We start from the raw sequence: 22,602 nt of genomic DNA, 5'->3' as shown, positions 1-22,602 counted from the left end.
TTTAGTGCGGGGCAGAACTATTCTGCTCTCCCCAGAAAAATTCAAGTGGATGGACAACCCCCCCTCCTCTGCTGACGGGGAAGAAAAGCAATTATCCACGTGTGACCATGAAGACTGTTTCCTCCCCTCCCTCCAGCAGGCCTGCAAAAGCCAACCGTCTTTATTCCCTCTTCGATATCATCTGCGCTATGAAACCCTTTCTCCTTAATAGGATGAACCTATTCTTACTGAAGCTGATTGTAAAGAAGGTGGTGATGAAGGGGTTTAAGAAAGAAATGTGGTCTCTGGAGAGGTAGGACAGGAGCTGAACCCTGGCTGTCCTCCCGGGTGACTCTGGTCGAGTTACTTCATCTCTCTGGGTCCTGGCTGCCTCACCTTTGAATTGAGGATGATAAAACCTACCTCACAGGGCTCTCGGGCAGTAACACGCAGGAACACACCAAGCACAGTGATACACAATAAATGTTCAATAAATGCTAATTCTCTTTCTCCTGCCTCTACAAAAAACTTGTCTCCACTCCTTAATAATTTTGTTCACGCCCAGATGAAGTAAAACGGAAAACCACAGCCAGCCGAGCCCCCACTTACCCTTCTCCTCTTCTCAAAGTTTATCAGGCCGCCCTGAAAGAATTTAGAAAAAGGAAGAGTGACGAACCAAGCTACTTTGAAGCACAGCCCTGTCTGTTCTGGGTCGTATTAAGCTAGATCAAAGGGACAATCAAGTCACAGTTATTCATGGCACCGTTATCATGGCTACCTTGGAGGAAGAGATGTCTCATTCGCTTAAAGAAAGACATTCTTTTAATTATAATAGGACAGGATGGGCAGACAGCCTTCTCCTAGAATGTCTGAAACCAACTCAAACAGCAATGATAAAGGATTTACAACTCAGAGAATCCAAATACATTCGGAGAGTCAGTGAAGGCAAAAGCTTGAGTGAATGTCCGGCTACACTTTTGTTTTTCCTTTCCTGGCCCCAAAGCGATGAAGACAGATGGTTACTGACTCATACTGGAAACCAAATTGTTGATGGTTTATCGAAAGGGAAGACACTTCTACATAACATCATCATAGAAGTTAAGTTTCAATTCTCCATCCCCCCCTCCCCCGACCCTATTCTCAGAAGGCTGAATTTAATCTCTAAATCATTGGTCACGCCCCACCACCGGAATCCCCAACACTGGTGAGTGTCTCCGGAGCCCAGCTGAGGCAGCGGGTGTGAGACTCAGCACGGGCCCTGTGACGGGCGCGCCCGGAGGGAGGCACGCGCCAAGTGGCTGCTGCTCCTGGTTAGAGTGAGAGGCTGACTGCAAGTGACGACGAGGAAGGTGGGATGCATTTAAATACGCAAGAAGTCCTCAAAATTTCATCTCGAATATCAAATCTCTCCTCCATGCAATACTCTATTACTGTTACTAACACGTAGCTTGTTTGACTGGGTTTCACTTCTTTCCCATTTGTGGGGAGAGAGAGAGCGAGAAGGTGATAATGTGAAACAAACAAACCAAAGAAGGATACTTAAAAATCCACAAACTGGACCGACCCCCTGCCCCACCAGGCAGAGTGTTAAGGCATATGATCCCCTCATTTCCACCTGTCCAAGTCCTGCCCAACATCACAGTCTTGCTCAAACCCACTCCTTCACAAGGCCCTGCCATGCCACCCCCTCATCTGGAACTGGTCGTGGCCTCGTCTCCTCTTCTCTCGGTGTGTTTCTGTTTGAATTCTCATCACTTCTACCCACCACTGCCTGCTTGGATGTACACCTTCCACCACACTGGGGGCCACGGCTGGCGGTCTTCATCTTTGGGCTCCTCAGAGCACGGAGCATAACGCCACGTTCACAGTGGGCCCCCCGCAGACACAGAAGCACATTTCCCTCTGGGGTAACCAGTGAGAAGGCGGCAGGTCCAACTGCCCCGCCGGCCCAGAACTCACCTCGATGTAGTCCGGGAGGGCCGTGTCAAGCATGGTCAGGTCGGTCAGGAAGGTGCCCAGGTAGGGCACAGTCCCCTGCATCACACCCTGGAAGGCAAGCACAGCAAACCCGTCGTTGCCGTTGTTGAAAAGCTTAGGGCTTCAGTAACCTGCACACCGGACCAAACGGACCTGTGGTCCGCTCCCTTCAACAGCGTGCCCACGTGCAGATGAAGGCGCAGGCACTCTTGGAACGGCTCGGTGAGCCTCGGCACCATTTGGAGGATAATTAAGGACCATTTCAGGCCTATTTTAAGGCCACGAGCGCTAACCTCTATGAATGAACTGTTTTAAATTCCCACACAAATGGGTCAGGAACTCCATCACCAGGGTCACTTTCAAAGTCACGAAAACCAAGCCCCAAAGCCAGGAGGCGGTTCCCACGTGTTCACAGTGGGTTTCCACACTGCTTAGACTCAGGCCAGAGGGACATCTGCTCCTTTCACAGCGTGCAGACACTCAGGTGGTTGAGGACGGCCCCGGTAGGGGTGGCCTCGCCATCGGTGGAGGAGTGGGCGGGGGCACACTGGAGAAGTGTGACCACAGGAGCGTGGGGCGCCACTATTTAAATGGCAGCTTGGTGGCTCGGTTCTGAAGAACAGAGGAGGGACAGGGAAAACCAGTCACCTGGAAGTGGAAAACCCGACACCCCTACCTTCACCAAGTGATGCGGGCTAACGCATCAGCCACACCAGATGCCACCCCCTCTGCGATGGCTGAGAAGGGCGCCTCACATCTGTGGTGTTCTTCCCCCAGACCCGTAACCTCCGTCTGCCCAACCACTAGGGAGACAGCAGACACGCCCTGGCGGGGGGGACATTCTAAGGATACCAGGGCAGTCTTCCTGAACATTGCCAGACAACGCAAAACAAGGAGAGACTCGGAAACTGTGACAGAGCAGAGGAAACCAGGTTGACAAGGCAACTATATGCGGCGGAGGGGCCGGGTTGGATCCTGGAACAGAAAGAGGAGACTTCACGGAAAACTAGCGAAATCCAAGCCACGTCTGGACTCCGGTTCACAGCGCTGTGCCCGGGTGGGTTTCTTAGTATTGACAGAAGGGTGGGTCATGATTACGGAAGATGCTCACAAAGGCGGGGGATGGGCGACGGGCTCACAGAAGCTCTCTGTACTACCTGGAACTCGTCTCTAAATTCTAAAACAAAAAGTTTATTTAAAAAAAAACCTGTCCCTTGGAAATGCAGGTAGGAGCCCTTCAACGGCAGGTATGTCTGTGCCCTTTTAATTTCACCAAATGTCCTTTGAGATTGTCTCTGTTCTCCCCCAGGCCGCCGAGGCCCTAGCCATTCCGAAGAGGAGATGAACCGACACCTGACCCTACAGCCCACCCGGGCAGGAAGATGAGGGCCCGCCCGGGGCTTCCTTGCGGGGCCGCTTCGTGAGGGCTGCGCCCACGAGCACTTTGTCCTCCAGGACCTCGCTGTCAGCTGCAGCCTGTCCTTCCCTATCATGCGTCCAAGGTCTCATCCTGAACCAAAATAATCTCTCTTTCAAAAAAAAAAAAAAAAACCCCAGCTATTTTTAACTTGTCTTTGAACAGCCAAAAGCAGCCTGCAATGCTGCGGGTGTTTTCGGGGCCGTGTCACAGAAGAGCCCGTCAGTCAGAAACAACACGCCTGGTTCATGACCAGCCCTCCAGAGCAGGAGAAGGAGGCTGTCACAGCAGCGGGGAGGGTATTTACAGTCTGTCAGACTCTGACCTCCTCTCTCTGGTCTCCCCCTTCTGTGCCAAAAGCTAGGGGAAGCTTAAACTTCAAGCCAATGACATTAAAAGTGACTTCTGGTCTTAAAGAGGGAGGTAGGGCGCCCCCTCGAGTCCTGACAAACTAGAAAGAGCTGGTGCGCGCGTGGGGTCAGTGAGGGGAGGCAGAAAATGAACAGACGGGTTGGAACAAATGATCTCCAAGGACAAGGACCAAGTCCTCCTGGGAGCCGACGCTCTCTGTCCTGGGCCACCACGTGCTCAGTGCTGACCGCAGATGGCATTCCCGTCAGGGAACTGAAGCCCAGGAGGTCTCGAGGCCAAGGGAGGAGTAGCTCCTGAGGGCAGGCGTGGGCACAGGACAGCAAAAGGGGACAGACATCTACCTGCCGCAGACTTTCCCTCACTTCCAGGAAAAAGAAAAAGTTCCAGAAAACAACATGATTTGCGACTCTCAGTGTTTACTTCCTGCTGGGTTGAGTGGGAGGGAGGAAGGCTTTCCTGCAGCCCTCCCAGGGTCGCTGGGAACAAACGAGGGTGAGAATGGAGGAACATTCTGGAAAGCTGGGGCACCCAGCAGACCGGGGCCCATCACGCACACGGGGCTGTGCTCTTGGCCGTTGGGGGGGTGGCCTTGGGAAGGCCTGGGACCTGACATACCATGTCCTTCTGGAGCTGAAGCCGCCTCTGAGTCCGCTTCTGGTTCTCCTTCACACTGCTGTCCAGGTTTGCAAATTTTGAGGTTCCTTCCTAAGAAACAGAAACACATGCGGAGGAGGGTTACGGAGGATGATGCTACCACCAAGGAGCAAGGGGTGCGTGGTTCCGGGGCAGAACCCCTGCCCCCCGCCATCTGGACGCCGCGCAACACCAAGGGGCCTCCAGCAGGCCCTGCGCTGTCCAGGCAGGCCTCGGGCTGGCTGGTGGCGAGGGGTCTTGTGTGTGAGGAGGCCTGGCGACCACGGCTGATCCTGCTCGCCCCCTATTTTGTAAGAAGAGCCCCCGACTTAGTTGTAAAATCTCTCGTTAATACAAAGCAGGCCGTTTCTGGAGCTGGAGACAATTTTTACACACCCCAAATTTCCCTCAAAGGAATCACTTGTCCTGGAAAGTGACGAGCTCTTCCTCTGCCTGTTTTGTGCTTTCTTGATCCTGGCCTGACACGCACGTCCCCGCGTGCTGTGAAAGAAAAGAGACCATTTCTGTGGTATGGCTCAGCTAAATGAAACTTCTGTACCAGAAGTTTTCCGAGGAAGGCCAGCACTAATGTACGAAAGCCAGACCTTCAGACATTTTTTCCCCCTCTTTTCTCCCCCAGTCAATCCCCCCCAGTTGCCTCTAAATCACCCCTTCCTCCTGGCGCCGGGGGACAGATGGCTGCTCTGTGTCGCCTCCCCTCTGTTGTAACAACAAACTCTTCTGCATAATGACTGATCTCCAGTTTGCTGACTGAACAGAAGGGGTTTCTGGTTTTGTGGTTTCAGGGTCTTGCTAAGTTCTCATTTTCCAGGAACTGTATGAATGGGAGGTGAATTTCACAATTCGGCAGCGCGTCACCTCTGCGTCGGTTTCCCCTCAGTCAGCTGCCCTGGGCTTGTTACGTTACCACAGCATGTGGCCTTTCACCGCCGCACAGCTACGAGGGGACCTCTTTCAGCGGCTCGGCCTCTCCGACGGCAGTGCGGCATCAGCATCTTCCATCATTCACCAGCCTTCCCCCGGGCCAGGGGCACCGCCAGGGACAGAAGCCACAGCCACACATTGCCTACTTTCAGGCTCTCTGTTACGAACGGTAACAAGGAGAGGTATTGTCTGAGGACCTCCTACCTAAGAGTCTTTCCTGGGGGGGAAACGAAAGTGGCCTGAAATGTGCCGCTTCCTGGGCTGGGTGGTTCTGGGTCCTCCCAAATTCTCGAGAATGTGCTTGCAGTGAGAAATCAACTCTTTCTGACTTGAAGGCAAGTGTCATCTCTTTCCAGTTCCTTCTGGCTCCCCTTCCGGTTTCTCAATCATTGGCAGATGCACAGTGTAGGGAAAATTATTGCAGATCTAACCGAAATTCTTAAGAAGGACTTCTGAAGAGTGAAGAGGCTCCTGAGAATCACTGAAATGGGGGTGCTCTAGGAAGAGTGCTGAGGACAACCTCCTCCCTTCCAGCCGGGGGCTAGAAGACTCGCTGATTCCATGACTTCATGAGAGTGAGATTCCCCTACTGGCTGGAAAACTAAAGACTGGCTGCCGTCAGTTCTTCCAAACGAGGTGCCAAGTGAAAATCCACCATGTGCCATAATCAGCCATGTCAGTGTCTTCGTTCCTCGGCCCTAAATCCTTTGCCCTGCAAGGTCCCACAACACCCATCCCTTGAAACTTCTCAAGACCTCACAGGTTCTGTGACCGCACTGCTCTGGTTCTCCCTCCTGCCTCCTGCTGCTGCTCATGGTCACACCCGCTTAGTGATGCTTCTTTCTGACAAAGTCATCTTCTTGTTTTTCGCTATGCTTCCATCTTCAGTCCCATGGCCTTAATCATCACCCGCATTTGGATGCATCCCAAACCTCTCCCTCCATCAGCGTCCTGCTGTCCCCCATCTCGTCCCCTCTGTGTCCTCCTTTCTCTTCTTTGGCAGAGGTCAGCTGCCCGCATCCATCCTGCTCCTGGGCCTCGGAGGAGCCTCTCCCACTAGGGTGACACACAGGCACTGGACTCCTCTCACTCCACACCGGTTAAGTCAATGGTTTTATGTGAACAGGCCTAACAGCCCTAACAGGCTTCTGCCCCGGCTCTGACAGCAGTGCGTTTCGGAGCTTCGCTAAGCGGACAGCGCCAGCAGAGCCAAATGCCTGCGCCTTTCTAGGAGGTGTTCACAGCAATTCGATCCGGGAGAATGCTCACCAAGGGTCCCACGAGCCAAGAAGGTTTGGTGGTCCTCTGCCTCCCTGCTGTTTTGAAGTGTGTGGACTCCTTAGTTTACCTGCTTGGAATGATCCAAGTTTCCAAAATCACGAAGAGGTAACAGGTTTAAGGTAATCACTGAGTCAAATAAAAGCATTTGTTTCCAATAGTCAAAAGGAAAACCATAGACTTTTGCTAATTATTATGTCGCCTCAACCGCAGTATTAGAGGTAGCCCATTACGTCCACCCAGGAGCAGCAGAGACGCCACGGAAGAGTAAGACCGCCACAGACCGGGGCAGGTGCAGCCTGGCGCGTTAAATGGAGGCCGGCATTTTTCCTTAGTGGCTCTTCTGAAAACTTAAGTACTCTGATTTCATTTTTTTTAAAAAAAGAACTGCACTGAGAATTAACACCCAGAGTTATACACTTCATGTGGAGAATAATAAACAGAGAAGACTGGAGAGGGCCCTCCATATACATGTGACCTGCCCCAAACATTCCACTGTCCTTAATGATGAGGCCCAGACCACATGAATCCAGAGCCAAGGTTTTCACTTCTCTGGGGTTTGAGCCATATATGAGAGATTTAACTTAGCGCGCGGGGTAAGCGTCTACATTTGAGAAAGGCTTATGGGACCTTTAATGTCCAGATACAGCTCTGCTTCTAAGTTGTCAGCCAGAAGATGGCCACCAGGCCACGGGCTGCGGAGTGTGCAATTTATCTGCTTTGGAGGGATGACTCGGAGCTGTTGGGATCTGAATGTGTGGCTCCAGTGAGTCTAGCCTTGTATCGCTGACAGGGAGACCACTGAGCCGTCTCCTTCGAGCCTGATGAGCTTCCGTTTTAAAGCCTGCAAATTCCTGGGGGATGTGAAGCAGGGAGCAACCCGAGCTCAGCAAGCAAGCAAGCATTGCCCAGTGGGCCAAACCCAAAGTCAGACAGCAGCCCCGCGGCCCCGCTGGCATCACCTCTCTGGGAAGGGCTAATAGGGGGCAAGTTGTTCAAGTCATGTGAATCAGAAGGCCCCTCAATTCACGGAGTCAGAGTTTCTGAGCACTCACTCCATGCCTAACGTGTTTGGCATTAGAGATATAATGGTGAAAAGGTCCTCGCCTGCAAGAGGCTTGCAGGCCAGTAGGGAGACAGGGTAAATGCACAATTCATTCATCAGGCAGTTTCTAAGGGCGCACATGGGAAGAGCTGGGCCAGAGGGGTGTCGGGCTTCTAGAGCACGCGGGAAGTGCCTGGTCAGACCCGCGTGTGTCCAGGAAGGATCCAGGAAGAAGGGGAGTCCGCGCTGAGACCTGAAGGAAGAGCAGCACTGGGGAGGGACAGTCAGGAGGGCGGGAACGGGTGCCCGTCCGGGAACGGCTCATCCGACCGGTACCACCCGATGCCTGTTCTTAGCGTCGGCTCTAGGCTTGTACACGTAGCTCACGCTCGACTCGGCTTCATTTGTGAGGCATACTTCGGCCTAGCAAGTAGCGAGCTTGCCAAATACTAAAAATGAGTTACATTTGCTCATCGCCTTCGCATATTTTATCTTAGTCAATCTTAAAAACGGTTCTGTGATGTCGGTAGACTACCCAGTACTGCTGTCGTGTCCCATTCATAGAAAAGGAGACTGAGGACAAGGACCCTGTGCTCTGCTCGCCCGGCGCAGGGCGGCCCCGAGCGGCAGCGCACATCCGGGGCTTTCATTCTCGCCCGCCCCTCCAGCCCCCCCCCCCCCCGCCCCGTGAGGGCAGAGAGCGCCTTCCGTGCGGTCGGTCGTACCCCCAACGCCGAGCAGGGTGAGAGCTCCATCGACGTGCACGGAGTTACCAGTTTACCTTCTCTCTGAAGTTCTACCTCACCTACCCTGCCTCCTGCTCCCAAGCGGTCGAAGCAACAGTTTTATGCCTCGGTGTTAAAAGCACAGATCAAAGCTCACCAGGCTGGATCCGCGTTCCAGCCCCACTACCCGCCGGGTGTGGGGCTCGGGCGCGTCCCTTAGCTCTCTGAGTCTTGGCTACCTGCCAATGAGGAAGATACAAGCCTACTGGATGGACAGGCTGTAAAGATAATGCCTGGGCCATGTTCCCCTCTGGTGACTGTTCACAACCTGTTATCTGTACCTCTATTTGCCTCCTTAGTCTTGTTTAGGGTCTATATCCACCCACCAGAAGGTGAGTTCCTGAAAACAGGGTCTGTATGAGCCATCTCCATACTCCCAGAGGCCCAACGCTTTACAAACCCTTAGGCATTCAACAAGCTCCTGGAGAAATGAATTGAACCAAGCTACCGCTTTGCCTGGCCTGGAGTTCAGAAGTCAGTCCTCGTCTGCTGTCCCACAAATACTGCTGACTGCCAGCGTGTGCAGTTCAGTCCAAATAAAGGACGTGGAGTTGCAGGCTTGGCCCCTGTGTCTCCAGGAGATGTCCCGCTGAGAAGGATAACCTGGGGCCTCTCCCCCACCAACCTGCCAGCGCGCGGCGATCACAGAGCAGGTTTCAGGAGCTACACGTGGCAACACGAGTCTCACAATCTGGTTGTGCAACAGTCAAGCTGAGGTGCTGGACTTTGAGTTTTCTCAGCCCCAAGCTTCTCAGATTTGGCATAAAAAAAAAAACCCAAAACAACCAAAAGTTCAGCCTTCAGGTCCCGTTAGGCTTTCTCATGGGACTTCAGGAATTTAAGCAGCCTCCAAGCTACTCTCCCCGGGAATGGCTTCCCAGGCTGTCAACCCAGTGCCCTCACCTTCATCAGCAGCTCCCGGCTGGTCAGATGGTTGTTATGGTCTGAGAAGATATCTGAAAGTTCTTCAAACATCAGCATTCGGTCCCTACAAAAGGGATGAAGAAAATATTAACAAATGAAGATTAGCAAAAGCCGAACCCCCCGGCCTGGCCGTCCTCAGGACCCAGGGCCCCGGGGGGTGGCTGTCCTCAGGAGCCAGGGCCACGGGGTGGTGGCGCCGAGCTCAGGACCCGTGGGCAAGGTGAGCACAGGTGAAGCCAATGACTTTTCTCATGCAGGGTGGCCTCTTTTTTTCTTTAAGGTAGACATGGTCACCTGCGTAAAGAGCCTGTGTAGGGATATTTCCTAACCATGCATGTTATAATCATTAAAAAGAATCGTTGACTATGTATGTATAGGCATGGCTGGGACACTGCTGTGCACCAGAAACTGACACATTGTAACTGACAGTACTTCAATTAAGAAAAAATTTTTTAAAAGAATTGTTAAATTGGGGTATTAAAGGTGCCTGATTGGGACATGTTGCCTTTAGCAAGTTAAAAAAAATTTAATCTTAGCAACACACACACAGCCCCACGGGCCCCGAGAAATCATCTTGGCCAGTCCCCTCATTTCAGAGGTGAAGATGCCAGGGTCAGGGATTTGCCCAAGTTTCCACGACTAACTGCTGAGAGCTGCAGCACAGAACCCAAATTCCAGACTCACAGGCTGGTGGTCTTCCTCTCAAAGTCAAAGTATACGGTGGATTCAGCATGGGCTCTGCAGTGAGGGGCGTGGGTTCAGATCCCAACTCTGCCACTCTCTCCCTAAAAGATCTCAGCCAAGTGGCTGAACTTTCCTGAGCTTGTTTTCTTATCTGCACAGTGGAAGCCCCGATGGCCCCTCACAGGATGGCTGTGAAATCAGCAGGGTCACACACACAAAGCGCCCACTGCGCTCCTGCCCCGCCCTAGTCCCCGCGTCTCCACGGGCCTCTGCTTTCCTTGGCCCCTCTAGGGTTGCTGAGTGCATGGTTCTGAAGTCAAAGAACCCACAGAGAGGGTACTATCTGTGCAACACTTTCATTATCATGAGAAAGCCACTGCTAAGAATTTATGTGTTTTACAATGAATATATTACTCTTAGAATTAAAAAAGAATCCTTAAAGCTATCTATATTTTGGGAAGAACCATTAAGAACTTAATCACACGTGGGCTTAAACAGAGAAAAATAGACAGCTGTCTTCTGAAAGTTATTAACGTAAAGGATCATGGGGAAAGTGATAACCAGTAAGATGTCTTAACCCCGTCCCTCGCATTTAGCAATGGGAACTATGTAAAGCTGGTGCGGAAGTGGCTTCTCTAAGGACCTGTGGTACTTCTGTAGCGTCCTTGCTAGAACCTGAACCCAGCAACCAACCAAGAAACAAACCAGACGCCCATATGGTGCAGAACAGGGCTTTGAGGTTGGTTCTGTGGTCCTTCTTAAATACAGAAGCCAGCTCAAGAATGGACCTTCTCATATGATAACCAAGGAGATTAGAGAACAAGTCTACTTTTTTTTTTTTAACTTGTGTTTTAGCCTCAAATTTGCTGTGGATGAAATCTTAGGCTGCCTAAGTGACTTTCCATAGAGTGCAATGTATGGACCACCAAGGGAAGACAGGATTACCTTTCACTGCCACCAGAGAAGGCTGCAGTGGGGCAAGGCTGGCTGCATGTCGGCCCCTGATCGTCCCTTTGTTTCTGACACCACGGCTGGGGCGCAGCGGTGAGGGTGAGGGGAGGGGGCGGGGTGTCGAGGACGAGGGCTCTGCAGGCATCTGATTTTCCTTCCCTGTCTCACCGGGCCCTGTCACCTAACGACTTGATAGGATCCGTGTCTTTCCTAAGACTCCCGTGCAGAGAATATCAATCAACTAATCTCTCTATCACACACAGAGTCAACTTGATTATTGAAATTAATGAAAAGGAGGAAGAACCCAAGAAAAGACCGGGAATCAGGAAAACTGCACTCGACTTTGAAAAGCCTGTCCACCCCTCCTTCTCCTGACAGATAACAGAGCCGAGCTCTGGAGTCCAGCTGGCGGTGGCGTCTGCAGACCCGGAACACCAGGCACTAGGATCGCCCACTTCCAAACCCGCTACCCATCAAAGGATCACGTCATAAATAATGTGACGTCCCCCAAGCAGACGTTCCCCTGATTAAGAATCCGAGCTTATTGGTCGCTTGGGTGCTCTGGGACTCCTCTCAGCATAAATCTTCGAAGCTCTGGTTTACCAACCTGAGTCTTTTGCAAGCTGGGACAGTGTCATTCCCTGAAGGCTTAGCCAGCTCTGAGTGAGCTGATGGAACTGACCACGTGGACTCTAAGGACCAAACCCACCAATTCTACAAGGCAGGCCTGCCTGGGGAGCCAGATGGCCCCTCGGGCCGGAGCTGACTATGCTGCATTCAGTAGCATATATAAACAGTCCACTCATCCTTCCCTGTTATGGCCTGATTTCTTCTTTTTTGGGGGGGAGGGGGAGGTAATTAGGTTTATTTATTTATTTATATTTAGTTTTTAACGGAGGTACTGGGGATTGAACCCAGGACCTTGTACACTCTAAGCACGCACTCTACCACCGCCAGACCCTCTGGTCTGTGAGCGAAGCTCTGGGAATGGGGGCAAGAGTGACAGTGAAACAGTTAAGGACATTCTATTGTTCGTCATTCCAAAGGTTACAGCAAGAAATATGAAGAAAATCACAACACAGAAAGTGGTCAGTTAATAATTTTTGTCGGGTACCCAGGAAAGAGCACTTAGAGGTTTGTAACATCACGAAGGTAGCTTTTAATATGCTGAAGCGGAAACGAGCTAAACGGATTCCTGTCGAACAGCAAGACCTAACGTCCGTCTGCACATGTCATCCCTCACGGCTTGCAACGGTTTAGGGCTCTGGAATGTGGCTGCCAAATAACCGGGAGTAACGGCAACACACTGTAACTTCATCACTCCACAGCCTTAGCCCTCGAACCCCCGACAAGACGCACATCCTTAAACTCACCCCCCATGCCAGTCATCTTGGCTCTGGCACCCTCTGAGGATGGGTCTGATTCCCGCAGCAGCCCTGCCTCAGAACTCATTAGCGGCGATGTGTAAGACGCACCCCGCCTGGAACACGCAGAGGCTTTCAAGTGTGTTTCTCTAGGTACATAATATGAGCTTGGCAGGTGAGGACCCACACCATTCACGCAGCAACCAACCAGCCCAGCCAAAGAAAGCGGAGCAGACACCTGGGAACTTACTTTGGGACCGCAGCCCAAGTCTTTTTTAAGCGATAGATGGAATTAGACTGCAGAGCTGAAACGATGGCCCGCAAGGAGGAGAAATTCTTCAGGATTCTACATTCCTGTATGGAGAACGATCAAAACATAAAAGGCATTTAAATATCAATAATACAGTGAGTTGGTGGCTTCCTGTTTTAGAAGTATCACAGCCGCTATGAATTCTTACCACTAAATAGGCAGCTGTGTAAATACTGAACATCAAAAAAGTGGCTCCTTACTCCCACCCCGGTCACCGAAACACTTTATAGGTTTTGGCTCCACCAGCTTGTTTTTTTCCCTTTAATATATTTTTTTGCGTTGTTGTTACAGTTTTATAGTTTCCAGCTTTCCCAGTGAAAACACGGACAGAGGTGAGTCTGCAGAGCTATGCGAGAGAAAGCAGACTTTCTTCTGCTGCGAGCACCCAGATGCCCTAAAAATACCCATGAAAGATGCCTGTATCCTTTAGACCCACAAAGTGAACCGGGCAGCAGCCACTTCGAGGTCAGACGGTATCAAACATCTCATGACCCACCCCTGTCCAGAGGGGGGGCGTATAACTTGGCAGTAAAAATTCGCCACAAGTTGAACTTTGGCTTTTATGCTCCTTGGCCAAGAGGGAGTATTTTTATACACATTCATTTGGTTTCAAACTGGCTTGTGCCTCAATCATAAACATTCAGAAACACCTTGGTACCTCAATGTTTCCAAAATAACCTGGGCTTTTAAAATAAAACTCATTTTGGCAGCGCTTTAAAACAAAATAGAAAGAGAACAGGAAGCATTCTGGATGGCATTTCCTGGGGCAGGAGAAGGGCTCCCTGATCCCCACACTGAAGCTAGCGTTCAGAGGCTGTAGCAGCAGCAGACGGTGACCCTGGAGTTAACGTCCTGCGGAAGGATCGGCAGGGACAGCGAAGCGGAGAGAGGGCCCCATTCTCAGCCGGAAAGAGAAGGTGGCAGCATGGAGACAGCGGACTACGCCTGCCTCACGTCCGCGGAGAAGCTTCCTACGCGGGCGTGTGGGAGTGTAGCACACCCACTGTTTACGATCGAGGACACTGTGCGCGTGGGCTCGGCTTCGTGCAGGGCTTCCGGGGCAAGAGGTCCCAGGCTGGTTGGGTGTAAATGCACACTGCTTACAAGATCACTTCATGAAGTCATGCTGATCCTGACTATGAAGGGAAAATGGCATTCTCTGACTTAGTACGCCCAAATCTGGCTACTTAAAATTACCGTGCCAAACAAACAAACCCCACGACATTTTCTTAGAGTAAATGCCAAAGTTCTTTACAAAAGTCATGCCCACTCTTTTGAAATGCCTCAATGCTTTCCTTTTATTGAGAAAGAAAGAGAGAGAGAGAGAAAGCAAGGGAGAGAGCGAGCGCGCGAGCGAGCCAGCATGCACTCTGAATTAGTCAGCCTGGAAACCGAGCCCACGAGAGCACGGTTCAACAGAGGTTCAGAATCCAAGTTATGTTCTAAAAATCAGGAAACTTGCAATAAATAAAGGAACTCGGGCACAGATATTTCATGCAAATTGTAATAAACATATGGAACACATTATTCAGAAAGAGGCTTAAGCTCAGGGTTTAAAGGAATACGAGAAGCATCTGGCCCCCTTTCCAGAAGAAGAGGTATCTTCAGGGAGATGTGATGCAAAAGCAAAAAGGCAGCCGTGAGGGCAGTCCAAGAAAATACAGTCACATTAGGTCAGAGATAGTCTCTGCATGTAAAATGATCAATTTTCAAACATCCTCTCAACAGAAAATGTGATTAATGCAGGAGAAATAAAATATATCTTGGCTGGAAACCACCTGTGAGTTTTATTATCTTATTAAGTAACCCACACAATTCCCAGCATGCTCAACACTGGGAACCTAAACCTCCAAGAGTGAAGGACCCTTGGCTTTTAAGCATGTGCTGTGGGGTTTGGAGTATATCTCAAATTATACAATTTGGATTTCTCATTATCACATAAATGCACAATTTATCTTTAATTTGGACCAAAAGTGATTGTTTGAGCCCCACGCTCACATACACAGATGCTATAAGGCGTCCATAGATTTTCTAAGCAGTTGACTGGATTAAAGGTAGATTATTTTCTTCTGAGACACACAGATGACTGTAAATGATATGACATTTGTGGCCAAAAAAATTATATATATATATATATATATATTTTTTTAATCATTATAAGAAGACAGAGAAGTTCCATGCACTTTCACACTCTATCAGAATTTCTTCTGTAGCTCTCACTTGTTGATAAATAAGCTAAATTCAGAACAGGAGAAATCTAAGTCACATACGATATTCTTCGTTTCTTCCATAGAGTATTTTTTCATATACGAAAAAGTCTGTGGTATCAGACCACCTCAAGATTCAAAATAAAGCAGCTTCTCCGATACAATTATGGCTTTGCTATTTAGTCAAAGACCACAAAAGAAAATGCAAAAACAAACAAACAGAAAACATGAAAGTTTCAGCATTAAGCCCATAGACAGGGGCTTAATGAGAAAAGTACATAATGGGATAGAAAACAAAATGTGTTTTGGAGAGCGCCGACCCCTACAGCCCAGGACATAGGATATTTACATGACAACTTTTGTCAAAATTGTTGTTAATTACATAGCTTTTGCTGATGTAACTTCTGCCTAGAAAAAAAATCTTCCCCAACCTTCAAATACCCCAAATCCCATCAGTTGTTCAAAGCTAAATTCAAAGGTCACCCTATGTACCGAGCCTTCCTTGACCACCCCCGTCAGGAGAGATCCTCCCTCCTCCACGTTCGCAGTGCTCATCTGGTAAGGCCCCCCCGCCCCCCCTCTTCAGCCTGGGCTGAGCCAATTCCAAGCATATCTGAGCTTCCTTGTTTGACGACAGGCTCCTGCAGGGCCACGTTAATTGTGCTGGGCCTGTATATGACCCCAAAGTACTTAACGCTGCAACTCAGGAGCGTTTAGGGGCTCATGAGATGTTTGGTGACTGACTGACTGACTGACTACTGCTCACCTTTTCTCAATCATGAAATAAGATGCCCGTAAGTGAGGGTCATATGGCGTGGAAGCAGTTGACCCAAGGGACTGACAGCCAGCAGAATGTAATTCAGGCAGAGGAATATACTTCAGATGTAAGGCCCTCAGAAAAGCCCTCACTTAATGTGGAATCTCTGTATCTCTTTAGAAAAGAGATTTAGGATTCAGAGAAGGTACCGGCTCTTCAAATCTGCACAAGATACAAATAACGCTTCCAGGCGCTGGAAGAATGTGTGCGGAATCCGTCTGCATTGAAGAGCGGTCCATTAGACACTTACACCATGAGTTTATATCTACTGAACACGGGCAGGACCAACACTCAGTCTGTGAAAAAGCAGACATGCCATTTCACCCAGGAGAAGCAGTAGTATGGGGGCCGATGAGCAGGAAGAAGTGAGCAAGGGGACAATTTTTTTGAAGAGGAAAAACACATAAACTCCCCCATTAAGAAAAGCAGCTTCTTTTTTCTTACTTCGGAAGGGCAACACCAAGGGCAACCAAAACCCAGCACGCCCTCACATGTAGTCCTTCGATTGCCTTTCAACCAAATGGAAACATCAGAGTGACGGAGTCGTCTCCCATAAAAATAACATTTTGAAAAAGACAATTACGTGAGCAATGTTAATCCATTTCTCGATGATTTTGGCTCTCTGCTGGGTTTTGAGCTCTTTGCCCCCCAGGATGGTGCTGACAACGCATTTGGTGAGGGTGTTAAACTGAGAGATGGTGGCGCGGATCGTAGGAGCCAGGTGTTTGTTTTCCTTCTTGTCCCTTCGAGACCAGATGCAGCCCAGGCAGTGGTGAGGCACTACTTTCTTGAACAGTTGCTGGAACAAGAGAGGAATGGACCTTAAGGACAACGCAGACATTTCATATGGCAAAGCACGTCATCTGGGTCGTCTGTAAATGGGTATTTTGTGAAGGCACAAATGATCCTTTCCTACTTGCTTTCCCTCATGGTGTCCATTTCAGTAGACAAAAGTAAATGATTAATATATTAACTGATCAGAAAAGGCCACACGTTCTTTCTAAATCTGCTCAACTGAACAAACGGAACACAAAGACCAAAAGAAAATTTAAATGACCAAAGACATTTTGACTTTTCTGTCCTGGAAGGAAAGCCAGGTAAAAATCTATACTGCTAATCAAAAAGAAGTGTTTAAGATTATTTTGCCCTCAGAATCATATCCACAGTATGTTCTGGACATTCACAATCATGAACTGGGTTTGATGCATACCGGTTCACCTGAAAAGTGATTTGCAGGACACGTGACACTCATCAGTGTCACTATTTCCTGTCATTTGAAATGAAGAAAGTAAGAAACGTATAAAAGGAAAAACTATTCAACATTGCACTGTAAAAGCAAGAAAGAGGGATTTAAATAAAGCCTGGTTTCCAGGTCTTGCCTAAAAGTCATAACCAGTGAAATTTTCCATCTTTTTCTTACACTATCAGTTGTGAACAAGAATAAATTTGTGGACAAGTCTGAATCTGCTTTGTACAACAACCCAATCTGAGCTGTGTGAGGGCTTGTATTCCAGAGGGAGCACCAGGACTTACCTTGTGCAGACTCTCTGGTTTACTTCTGCTAGTTTATTTGCCGGCTAACTGGATGGCAGCTCTCTGCCACTTTCTACGCTGCTTCCTCCAGAGTGATAAAAGTGCAGAAGAGCTAACACCATTGTGATGATCTGTAATGGCCCTCTTTTCTTTACCCAGCTAACACTGAGCTGTGAGGTGTGACTGATGTGATCGAGTGTGTACAGCTCACAAAAATACTCAAACTTCAAAAGACCAGGAAGCACATGTGGAAATGAGTTGCCAGATAGAGTCACATGTGGGTTCAGTGAATTTATTTTATCCCAACTTATACTTTGACCCCTTTACAATCCTCCAAATAAAACAGTTCAGATCTTGAAATATTTATGAGTCTAAAGGGAGAGGAAAACCTAGGGAACAGGACAGATTTTGTTTCACCAGGATTAGAATTCTTGGGTCCCTCTGGGTATTGAGCGCCAAGTGAAAAGCACCTTCGCCCAGAATTGTAAGAAGAGCTCAGGCCTGAATTATTCAGATGAGTGATTCAAATCACATCTTCACTCTGCATTTGCAGGCACAGCCTCTCTCTCAAGGATTTGAAAAGACTTCAAATCACGTTACCCCACTGCCCTCCCTGGGGCCACCAGTACTGTCACTCCCCACGTTTTACATAGAAGCGCGTCTGAGGCACAAGGGGGAGACGTACCGCGTCCATGTAGGTCAGCTGCTCGGCCACGAGATCTTCGGAGAAGCACGTGAATTCCGCGGACCCGCCCCCCTCCAGGTCCTCCTCCTCTTCCAGGCTGAAGGAGATGGTGTTGGGAAACCCGTCTGTACACAGGCGGAAAAAAATCAGTCATCTGGTGCCACTGTATATGACCCTGTTCACAGAGTCAAACTGGACTCGAACTGAGGAAGGGGACGGCTACAATCCCTCAGCAAACCCACAGGGAGAGAACAGCATGGACTGGGATGAGGGTCTTCCCAACCTCTGCTTGCTCCGAGATGCTTTATAAGCTCAGAGGCCTCATGGTGTCACTTGGACAAACCACTGGCTCCCCGGCCAAGGACGGCCAGCTTGGGCAGAGTCTGGAGAAGCACAGCTGGGCTACGTTCGGGGGCCTCATTCTGGGCTCCCTCAACCTCTCTGATCAACACAAGCACTAATCCAACTATCTCCTAAAGCTAACTATGCAATTCTTTTTTTTTTAAATTGAGGTATAGTCAGTTTACAGTGTTGTGTCAATTTCTGGGGCACAGCACAATGCCGCAGTCATGCATGGATGCGCATACATTCACGAATTACGCAGCTCTTAATTACCGGGCCATTTATAACCAGCCCAGACGGCCTAGGCATGAAGGCAGGGGGAGTAGAAGAGGGGCCATTTTGGTATCAGAAATGCTGATGAAGTCTTCAGAATTGTCAAAAAGTCCTTAGAGTTCTCAAAATTTTAGAAGCAGCTTTTGGCTTCCACTTGAAAGTATTCTAGAAGCCACAGAACAGTCTTAACCTGAATCCACCTGAACCTCATTAGAGACAAGATCATCAATTAGCAAATTAATAAGGCACAGACTGAAGAAGTGGGGAAAGGCCCAGGACTCCAAATCCAAAGCAGACGGGCTCGGCCTGGGAGCCGCATTCTGCAGGACTGGAATCGTTAGAGGTCTACCTTGACTCCCTCGCCTCCCCTCCCTGGAAACCTTCCCCGATTGCTGGGTGGTTCCCCAGCCTCCTTCTTCACACTCCTTGCTCTCCTGCCTGTTGAGTCCATTCTCAAGAAGAAAAATCGAGTCACAGTCAGCTGCATCTCAGCAGACAGTTAAATCAGTGTGTTACCGCTCCCCCAGAATGCTTGCATCGTAAGCCTTTGTGAAGTAAGACTTTTAGGCATGGTGGGTCAAGCTGGGGTGGCCTGTTCTTGGTTTCCTAGCGGAAAAGGGGTGCTGAGGGGGACCATGTGGATATCCGCCAATTCCGGTAACAAGTATGTGATTTAAGACTGGCCCCCTCACCCTGGAGTTGAAGGCACTGGGTCTGGGCCACAACTGGGGAAGGTGGGAGGGAGTCACTGCCGGCCTCTGGAGTCTGGGACACAAACAGGGATGGGCTAAAGCAAGTGGAAACCCTATGATTTCACCACTTTTCCTCCACATAATTCTGGTCCTGTCTCATCTGGTGGAGGAATAAGACATCTGACTGAAATCCCAAAGGTCAGAATGGGCCTCTCAGCCCTCTTGCTAGCACTGTACGCACATCTATCCCGGGCGCTCTGCGGCGCTGGGGCTGACCCACTGCAGCCAAGGCCTGGGGTGCTAAGGCTGATCTCAGTCACTCAACCCTGAATGAGGCCTGATCTGTGCCCTGGAAGATGGCACAGTCCTTTCTCTCTGGGGTCGAGTCCACGCTTTCACTGTTCCTGCTTTTGACTGTCTTCCAGAGGTAAGTAGGTAAACACTTGAAGCAAAATTTCCCCTTTGAAACACGTGTAGGAGACTTCGCTTGCTTTCGCCAGCATCAAATTGGGTAAAGTTAGCACCTGGGGACCCAGCTCCTAAAACCCCTTTCCAACAACGATTCCTGTACTTAATAAACAGAGAGTTTAGAGCTTTCTTGATTAAAAATTTCCAAACATAAAAGAAAATTCACTCCTGGGATTGCCTAAAAGCCTTTCTTCCCAAAGTCGGGCGACCTGCCTCAGCCTGCCAAAGGGGCTGGCCTTCCATTCTGGCTGGAAACAATGACCACTGGTCCCACCGGTTCCCCAATTAGGCCGGGAGCCAGGGGCAGCCCCCGTGGGGAGATCCGGGCTCTACCCGGGCATCCACTTGAGCACAAAGACAGGAGGGGAGGCCCTGAAGGGAGCTGAGGCCGGCAGCTGGAGGAGTGCCCCCGGTATTCAGACATTCCCGGGGGGTGAAGTCATCTGCGATACAGCGGACTTGGCAGTCAGCTGCCAGTGATGCAACCGCATTTTCCCCCTCCCTGGCCTCCATACATAAAAAGTTCACAACAGGGACTGTTTGGAGTTTAAGGCTGTTTTCTTTGGCACTGATGCAGCTTCCCTTATCGGTGCTGAGGAAGCAGTTCCTTTCCCCCACGGAGGAAATCGGGCGTCACTTCAGGGAAATGCCTGTCAGAAGCTCCAAGTGGGTCAGCCGCCATGGCAGCCGCCACCCCGCGGGCCAGTGAGGGGGTGAAACGTCACGCTGCAGGCCCGTCCTGACCTCGCTCTGACTTTCTTCAAAGCCTGACAGTTCGAGCAGCCCACGGCCTGCCGCGGTGGCCCTTCCTCTGTCCTTGAAAATAGGCTGTCAGCTCCTCAGTGAGGAAAAAACAGCCACAGGAACTTCCCTCTGGTGAGGCCATGGGAGACACTAAATAAATGACGGTGATCGGCCCTGGCAGGGGACACATTCCAGAGATGCTTTCCGGCTGAAGGAGAAGCATGTTTTCCCAACTTCTCCAGCTTTTGTGAGGGTGGGAGCAGCACTGGATTGAATTCCTTGCCTGCTGGGGGGGGATGGGGGATGGTTTGTGATGGGTTCTCACCTGACAGAAGGAGGACCCGGTTAGGCAGATGATGAAAAGCGAATTCAGGTTCCGTGCGATCTGTCATGACAGAGGAAGGTAAAAGCTCCCCGAGGAGCTCGTCCTCTTTCCAGTATGGAAAGAAGCTCTGGGAAATCACTTTCCTCGTCTATAAACTGAGGGAGCCAGACCACATAGTCTTGAATATCCCCTTTGCTCTAAAACTCTAGAGGCGCTGAAATTAGCACTTCGATAACCTCGAGAATGTCACACCTGCCGCCAGTCCCCCAGCGGCTTGTCCTGAGGGAAACCAAGGCCTCCTCTTCTACAAACATAGTGGGAACATCCCACCACAGAGGTTCGCAGACCCAGAGCCTAGCTCCTCCCCGGGAACCAGACAAGTACTCACTGTCGGCGTCCACTTCCTGCTTGTGAAACTGCTCGAGAAGGTTCTGCGCCCTTCTCTCCGGGTCAGAGCCTGGCATCATCTGCTTGAGATAGTCCAGCAGCTTCTGCAAGCAAGGGAAGTGCGGGGGCTCTCGGAAGTCCTCTGCGCACTGGTCAAGCCAGGCCCTCAGGATGGAGGCGATTGCGCTGAGGAAGGAAGAGAAACGGAGAGTCACTGCATCCAGCGGGCCGAGGGGACGCAGAACAGCCCCGGCCGGGGCCTGGCGTGGGCGTGCCGCGGGGGACGCGGGCAGGTGGTCAGCAGGTAATTCACCCAGAAGTTCCTGGCAATGTCAGTGAAGGTAAAGCATTTGAAAACGGCCTGACTACCTTTTATTATTTTCAGTGGTGGCTGGGGAGCAGTGGGGAGACTGTAAGTAAAAACAAAAAAGGGGGACCAGAAACTTTGGAAAAACCCACAGAGAGCAAAAAAAAAAAAGAGACAAGCAGAAGAAGATTTAGTGAGTCCCGAAGCAACTTCAAAGTAATCTGTATGCAACAAGATTACGTGTTTCCAATTCTGGATTCACTCAAGTCAGAGACCACAAAATCTACTATACTAACATTTTAGGAAATAAATGACTGACAGCAGGCCAGAAATCTGAGCAAAGGAAGGGCCTGGCTTTCGGAAAGATAAAGGTATAAATTTAATTTTACAAAGATTACCAGGGGTTTCGGCATACCACCAAAAATGTGCTCACACAATTATCCTTTTTGCCTCTCAAATTACAAGAGGACAATGTGTTTCAACTGGGAGAAACTGTAAGCAGAGAAGTTAGGGTTTGCAAGGTAAAGGGGAAACACTTGATAAGCAAGAGCCCCTGCGGAGGCGGTGTCCTCTGACCACTCGGCAGAGTCCGCCCTGGGTGGAACGAGGACCAGGGCCCAGTTCCCTTCAGACACGTTGCTGATAACACGAGCGTGTTCCCTCTCAGTGAGGGGCAGCCTCCCGCTCAACGGAAGAGGCACACAGCTGGCTGACAGAAGGGATAAAAACTTTTGCGTGCTAGTATTCCAGGCTCCACATTCAAAGAAGACTCTACAGCCTCTCCTGGGTCGGCATGTGCTGGGCTGTGTCCACGGAGGGCGCGGTACTTTGTCCCACCGACGACCAGCCATCCCCGGACACAGGGCGTCTTCACTGATGACGGCTGGAGGGGAGGACAGGGACTACATATTCATCGATGCACATTTTATTGACAGAGATGTGACACATGGTTTTAGCTGAAGACCTAACCAAAATGTCTCAGCTGAAAAAAGAAACTTTGGGCAAATTTTAAAATTACCATCGAATTGTACTTCAAACTAATCACTTGCTTAGTTAACAAACTATAAAGAAACTAAAAAGTATTATGACCCATAAACATGCACATATGACACTGCAGGCTGGGCTGTCTCGGGTGTGTCTAAACTTCACGTCTCAATT

General features: G+C 50.0%; 1 protein-coding gene across 3 annotated transcripts in view; it reads right to left on the bottom strand.

The window, feature by feature from the left end:
• RGL1 (ral guanine nucleotide dissociation stimulator like 1) overlaps positions 1-22,602 on the bottom strand; it is a 257,819-nt gene that overhangs the window by 20,919 nt on the left and 214,298 nt on the right. For all 3 annotated transcript variants that reach the window (XM_074349938.1, XM_074349937.1, XM_074349936.1), the window contains 8 exons: positions 21,139-21,323; positions 17,907-18,031; positions 16,272-16,487; positions 12,605-12,708; positions 9,335-9,419; positions 4,361-4,450; positions 1,939-2,025; positions 589-621 (listed from right to left, as the gene is read on the bottom strand). In XM_074349938.1, coding sequence (XP_074206039.1) covers positions 589-621; positions 1,939-2,025; positions 4,361-4,450; positions 9,335-9,419; positions 12,605-12,708; positions 16,272-16,487; positions 17,907-18,031; positions 21,139-21,323 — 925 coding nt within the window. The remainder of the gene's footprint in view (positions 1-588; positions 622-1,938; positions 2,026-4,360; positions 4,451-9,334; positions 9,420-12,604; positions 12,709-16,271; positions 16,488-17,906; positions 18,032-21,138; positions 21,324-22,602) is intronic.

Source organism: Camelus bactrianus, chromosome 21 (assembly GCF_048773025.1).
Source record: "Camelus bactrianus isolate YW-2024 breed Bactrian camel chromosome 21, ASM4877302v1, whole genome shotgun sequence".
NCBI classification, from domain to species: Eukaryota; Metazoa; Chordata; class Mammalia; order Artiodactyla; family Camelidae; genus Camelus; species Camelus bactrianus.
This window is presented reverse-complemented; position numbering and strand designations above follow the sequence as displayed.